The sequence below is a fragment of the Macrotis lagotis genome, chromosome 8 (assembly GCF_037893015.1).
Source record: "Macrotis lagotis isolate mMagLag1 chromosome 8, bilby.v1.9.chrom.fasta, whole genome shotgun sequence".
Classification (NCBI taxonomy): Eukaryota; Metazoa; Chordata; class Mammalia; order Peramelemorphia; family Peramelidae; genus Macrotis; species Macrotis lagotis.
The window spans coordinates 60,932,742-60,939,386 of record NC_133665.1 but is presented as its reverse complement, the minus strand read 5'-3'; the positions used below and the strand labels follow the sequence as shown (position 1 = coordinate 60,939,386).

The following is a 6,645-nucleotide window of genomic DNA, read 5'->3' as shown; positions in this document are numbered from 1 at the left end:
AAATGCAAGTCACTGGTCACAGACACTTAATAATTACCTAACTGTGTGGCCTTGGGCAAGCCACTTAACCTCATTTGCCTTGCAAAAAAAAAACCCTAAAAAAATGCAAGTCATGGTGGTATAATGTTGAATCAATAAACTGGGACAGAAGGTACCTCAACTTTGTGGCCTCTGCTGTTTGCTTTTTTTTTTTAGGTTTTTGCAAGGCAAATGGAGTTAAGAGCTTTGCCCAAGACCACACAGCTAGATAATTATTAAGTGTCTGAGACAGAATTTGAACCCAGGTACTCTTGACTCCAGGGCCAGTGCTTTATCTACTGCACCACCTAGACACCCCTGCTTTTTGTCTTTTATATATATATATACACTATAATCCAATTCATGGGTCATACAAGGTCCACTACCCTCAAGCAAGATTAAAATGTAGTTCATACCTGATTTTAATGTGTTCATATATTAATAAAAAAGAAATATATAAACATATGTGGTTTTCTAAGTTACTATGTGACCGGAGAGATCCTCATATATAGTTTGAGCCCCATTTTTGTTTGAGTTTTGACATCATTAGTATCATCCCTGTTTGAAACAGTCTTGCTTCTCTCCCTGTAATTTACTGGGTTTATTAAATGACAAAAAGAAGAGGAATCACAGGGGACAACAGTAAATGTAACAGAAGTCATTATAATACCCGACTTGGAAGTAATTAGAGAGAGTCATTTTGTGCTTTATGGTAAAGTTGTCAGAAACATTGGAGACTTTCAAAAGGAAACAAAGTGGTGTAATGGATGGAGTGATGGATTGGGAGTCAGAGAGACAGATGCTAGAATCATGCCTTGATATTTGTTAGCTGTGTGACCCTGGGGAAGTCTCTCCCTCTCTGAGTCTTCAATCTGTAAAATGAGGTTAGATTTGAGGACCTCTAAGATCCCTTTAAGTTGTAAATCTATGTTCTTAAAGGCAAAATTTTTTTTTTGAGGCACTCGGAGTAAAGTGTCGTACACAGGATCATACAGCCAATAATTGTCTATAGCTGGGTTTTAACTCAAGTGCTCCTGGCTCCAGGGCTGGTGCTCTGAGCACTGTCCTACCTACTTGCCATAAGACAGAATTTTAAAATGTTCACTATTATAACCAATATACTATTCTATGTAGCTACTCTATGTCAAGTGCCTATGTCCTGTGAAAATGGAGGTAGGTGGCTGAGAAAGACAATTCCAGTTGTGGAATGAGGTCTCTAGAGTCTACAGTTTTCTATTTTTAATATTTTTGAATGCTATTTATCTGATATCCTAGCTCAAATCTCAAACATTGCCAGGGCCACCATTTGGGGTTGAGGGCAAGAGATGGCAAAAAGCATTTATATAGAGCCTTCTCATAAATTTTATTTAATTTGATCCTCACAACAACCCTATACTATTATTATCCCCATCTTGCAGTTGAGGAAGTTGAGGCAAATAGAGGTTGTAATTTGCCCAAAGTTACACAACTAACAAACACCTGTGATCAGATTTGAATTCAGGTCTTTCTGATTCTGGGTCCACCATTTAGTTTCAATTTTGATGGGGGTAGTGGGGAGAAGGTAGAGAGATAGAGAGCTGAAAATTTACCCAGTGGCTAAGTCTATAAAGGGGAAGGTCCTTGAACAGGGCAAGATGGAAAATTAGTCTGGAGAGTTATGAGCTGAACTATGTTTGAAGTGAGCATGACTGGCATGGGTATTTTTTTATAAGGAGGCTGCAAAGAAGGACTCATCAGGTGGATGGAAAGGCCATGAGGGTGGAAGAGTAGATGGGAAGGTCCTCTCTTCTTGAGACTGGGGAGAACACTTAGTTGGCATGGTTAGTATGCCAACTAGAGGACAATTCAGATATTGCACCCTCTCTCTGGATAATTAATGTAGTGACAACCTTTCTGTAGGCTTATAGAAGGCAATGTAGGAGTTAAAGTGGGGTAATGTCACTACCGCAGTGTCCCAAGTATCATATTGTGTATATACACAAAATGGCACATTCTAATATCATATACATATGGTTAACAAGTATAGGAAATAGTTAACTATTGACAGATAAATGAGCTACCTCATTTCAATGGTTCAAGATCACAGTAATTAAAAGGGAAGTGGGGCAATTTGGGGAGTAGGGAGTGAAGTCAGAGAAAAAATTAAAAAAAACTCAGTCAGATGAGCAGAATTCACTATGTACTTGGCAACAGAAACATGGAACTGAAGCGAGTGTAGGCCTTTTGGTTGTCTTGGTGGTGGTTGTTGTTATCTGTCCTTAGTTTTGGAAGAGGACCAAAGACATTACAAGGGTGGTGTCTTAATTAGCTCAGGAACTGAATTCAAATAAGAAAGGGCTGCACAAAGTTGTTGGTTTCACTGTCTTCTCCAGAGTCCAGTGGCAGGACAAAAGTCAAGGAAACTTTTTTAAATTAAAGTCTTTCCCAGGTCTCATTTTATCTGAGCCTGTGCCTGTTTATAAGCCAGGAAGGAACCTGGGTTGTGGTTAACTGAAATGAACTTATATATATAGAATCAACTTGATCAAACTGAATTCCAATTATTTTTGTGCTAGAAAAAGATGACTGGTAGAACTTATGGCTTGTACATATAACAAGGTAGCTTTTTATTGCTTGAACCAACTGGCCTGAAAATATTGTCTACTCTAACTTTAATAAGCAATGCAACTGGGGATGTATGTGACTAGTTTGGAGGGCAAAGGAGAGAGGCTCCTAGTCATTAGACATGGTTTAATGAGCTAAGGAAGCGGGACAGCTTGACTATGGGAGAGCCCATCTTTTATATCATGGAAACTTCTCCAAACTTTCTTAATTCCAATACTTTCCTTCTGTTAATTATTTCTTTTTTCCACTTTATAAGTTTGCTTTGTATATATTTACATATTGTCTCTCCTTCTAAGTTACTTGAGGGAAAGGATTGTCTTTTGCCTCTTTTGTATCCCCCACTATTTAGCAATGTCTGACACACAATAGGGGCTTAATAAATGTTGATTGATTGATTGCTCTCTTGATCATTCTAGAGTGTTCTGTCCATTCTATCATTAACTAGTGGCAGAGTATGGTTCTTTAAATACTCCAAGTTGACTCCTCGTTCTTTAAATACCTGAACAAAATATTTTATCTTTTGAACTGCACCTTATATTATTGGTAAAGAATAGAAAAGTAAGCAGTAAGAAAACTGCTACTGATGCAATTTGGAATCTGCTCTGAAACTTAAAATATTAGGGAGTTTCTTGGTGCACTGGGAGATGAAGGGTCTTTCCTAGGGCCAGGTGGTCAGTTAGTATATGTGGATGGGGGGGAGGAGGAGAGACTTGGCATCTAGGCCTTGACTCTGAAGGTTGGCTCTTTATTTCTAATACCCTACTGCCCCCCTCATATTCTTTTCCCAAAAGACTTTCTCTTCACTGTTATTTTAAAAAGATATCCATTTTCTTAATGTGCTGAGAATTCCTGGATCTTTTTCCTAAGTTCTCTGTCTATAGTCATATAGCAAAATCAGATTCCCAAAGACAAAGGAAAGGCAAATCCTTTCCTGACACTAGCCTTACAAAGGTTCTATCATTTGATAGAAATAAAGACTGAAAGTCTGGATCTTATGGCTTGGAATGGTTGAGGAGAGATGCTTTGGGGACCCTCTGTCATTTTGGAGGACACTGGGGAAAAGAGAGAGGGTGTTTCAGTAAGCACTGGAGATTTGAAATCAACACACACAGACATAGAACTCTGATTGATTCTTTATTGTAACACTGTCCTTTGACAGACTTAGTTTCTGCTTGTAGATTCTCCTATTCCTCCCAGCTCATCCATTCCTGCACTTGCTTCTCCTCATCTCTTCTGCAAGTGCTAAAGGAACTTGCTGAGTTCTCCAAACTCCAGCAAGACTGAGGAGGGCACATCTCTTGAGAGAAGGCTGTCAGGGAAGATTAAGACATTATCTCTCTTGCCCTGTCTTCAATGCTCTATGTCCATAGCCGTGATCCTGGTATCAGTACTCTGGCCAAGTCTGAAAGAAAGAGATTTTTAGAGGTTGGGATCAGTGAATCTAAGGTTCCCAACTTTATGGGATCTTCTTCTAAGGACTCCAGAGTTTTTCCCTAGATTTTGGGGTCATCTCTCCCAGCTGGCTTTGACACTTAGAATTGGATCTCCTCTTGCTAACCTCAGCCCATATGTTAACTTGGGAGAGATTTGTATAGGGTTCTGGACTCCCTTACCTCAAGGTTCTAGGCTCAGGGTCTAGCACCACGTCTCTTTTGTTCTGTATTCTGAAGTTTGGTCAATAGCTTCCGCTCATGACCCGCTGGGCTAGGTCGGTTGGTATGGTTGGCAGCTTCTCTCTTAGTGCGTCCCTTCCCGCTCCCTCTTCCTGAAATAGAAGGTAATAAATAGTTCTAAGAATGAAGTGCCTCAGAGAATATGGTGGGTAAAAGTCACTTGGTGGCAAAGACATCAGAAAGAGAGATAGAAACCCAAGAGGGTTATGGCAAGAACACTAGCCTGGAGGCAGGAGATCTGAGTTCTATTTTTAGAACTCTTCTTAATTTCCTGGTTAATTAGGGCAAACCATTTTATTCTTCTCAGCCAGCCCCCTCTGTAAAACTCAAGAGTTTGGATTAGACCATTTCTCAGATCAGTATAAATAAATTTAGCAAACATTTATTAAGTACCTACTTTATATAAAGTATTGTTAAGTACTAGAGAGTTAAAGACAAAAAATGAAAAGTCCTTGCCTTTAAAGAGTTTATGTTCTACTGGGGAGCTACAGGTGCTCAAATAAATAAAAACAAGGCAATTTCAAGAGAGTAAGAAATCTAAAAAGGGAGGGATAAGGAAGAACAAGGTGATAACTGAGCCATGATGGGAAATAAGAATTCTGAGAGGCTGAGATCCTTAAGGAGATACAGTCAAGGATTATATAAAGTTGTTTGTGGGACTGACTGGGACCTAGGATTAAAATTAATGGATAGAGGGCAGGGAAGAGTGATGATGAGATTTGATTGAAATCCATAGGATAGTCTGAAAATATTAGAATGAAAGGCTCTAGAGATACAGAGCTGAGCTTGGATGGGGAAAGAACTGGAACCAGGGGTACTATGTACTTGTTAGAAAGAGGAGGTATCTAGGTAAGGAAAATGGAGCCACATCTCTCACCCAGGTAAGAATCTGTAAAGCTGTATGTGTCATACTGGTCCAAGCACTGTAATTCTTCATCCTCTAAGGTCAGGGGCTGGAGTGGTGGGGAAGCTAATGGAGCTGCTGCCATTAGGTCTGGAGAATTCTGTCCCTTCAGTGACTACTCTGATTTTTTGTTTGTGAATCTCTCTCTCTCTCTCTCTCTCTCTCTCTCTCTCTCTCTCTCTCTCTCTCTCTCTCTCTCTCTCCCCTGTGCTTCTCCCTGGGACTGCTCCTCCCCAAACTTATAGGGCTGGGTTCCTTCTCCACAACTGTGTACACAATCCACGTAGATACTGTCTGATGCAATCTGGCCCCATCCCAGGACTCTAGTCCAGTATAAACAGAAATAAAATCATAACAGGAAAAGCATTCTGTCCCATGACTCCCATCCCCCCAGCAGTCATTCCTTTTCCTCCTTTCTATTCTCCTCAGTTCCCTCCCATCAGGATATTTTCCAGTGGGGTAATTCTTATTTCAGGGCTCTGGGGACTTTGGGAAGAGAAGAGAAGATAAAAGGAACACACAATCTCCTAGGACTGAGTACTTTTCTTCATACAAACAAGCTTTCTATGATTTGGTGGCTTAGGGAGGTGGGAAGGTAAAAAGAATATAAAAATCCCCTTGACCCTTCCTTTTGACAAACCCAAAACAGATAAAAGTCAATCAATAGTGTGAGCATTCATTAAGCAAACATCTTTTGAGAATCATCATGAGCAAGTTCTTGTATCTGGTATTGAAGAGGAGCCAAAGACACATTATCTAATATGATATATCTATTGCCCCAGTCTTCAAGGAGAGGCTGAGATAAGGAGACACTGTAAAGGATTCTATAGGGTTGTTTGTGGGATTGGCTGGCACCTAGGATTAAAAATAAGTAGGGTGAAAGAATAATTTTGTTAAAATTATATTTCTAACCAATGGTTGATTTTCTTACCTGCTGTGAGGAATGGAATGTATTCTCCTTTAGATTTTGAAAGGAATACTTGTCCAGCCCTCCTTGTTCTTTAAATAATAGCACTGTATAAGATTGATACTCTTCGATGAGATTTTGTACAATCTAATAGAGTGGTCTTCAGGGAGGTTTTATATTCTTTCTTTTCTTTTTTATGCATATCCAAGTTCCCCTCCTCCCTCTCTTGCTGCTATATAAATATCCTAGTCTCCCTTTGCTCATGATTGTCATTTTGGACAGATGGTCTCCACCTATTTTTTTTAAGTTTTACAGTAGATAGAGAATAGGGAAGCATGTCAGGTGAAATACTACTTACAACCTGTGATCTTGTTCAAATTCATTATTCTCAGTTCCCCTGTAAAAATGGGATATCAGTACTTGTAATACCTTATAAAGTTGCTCTATACCTCACAGTGGTATAGAAATGTGAGCAAAAAGAATAGGCAGCTTTCCAACAAGTGAGAAGAGTTGGGACAAGTATTCAGGGAAATAACGAA

The 6,645-nt window shown here is 39.5% G+C and overlaps 1 protein-coding gene across 1 annotated transcript; it reads right to left on the bottom strand.

Annotated features, from left to right (window-relative positions):
- Positions 1 to 3,743: 3,743 nt before the first annotated feature.
- NUPR1 (nuclear protein 1, transcriptional regulator) lies at positions 3,744 to 5,415 on the bottom strand. The gene is made up of 3 exons (XM_074197336.1): positions 5,173 to 5,415; positions 4,236 to 4,387; positions 3,744 to 4,024 (listed from the first exon to the last, which is right to left on the bottom strand). Exons 1-2 carry the CDS (start codon positions 5,282 to 5,284, stop codon positions 4,251 to 4,253), a joined length of 249 nt encoding a protein of 82 aa, XP_074053437.1. The 5' UTR covers positions 5,285 to 5,415; the 3' UTR covers positions 3,744 to 4,024; positions 4,236 to 4,250.
- Between the last annotated feature and the right edge of the window lie 1,230 nt (positions 5,416 to 6,645).

Bases quoted from the DNA above. Each gene is read 5' to 3' on its own strand.
- NUPR1 (XM_074197336.1), bottom strand. From the start codon at position 5,284: ATGGCAGCAGCTCCATTAGCTTCCCCACCACTCCAGCCCCTGACCTTA. The intron at 4,388-5,172 runs GTGAGAGATGTG...CTTCTATTTCAG, and splicing joins CTTTACAGATTCTTACCTGG to GAAGAGGGAGCGGGAAGGGA.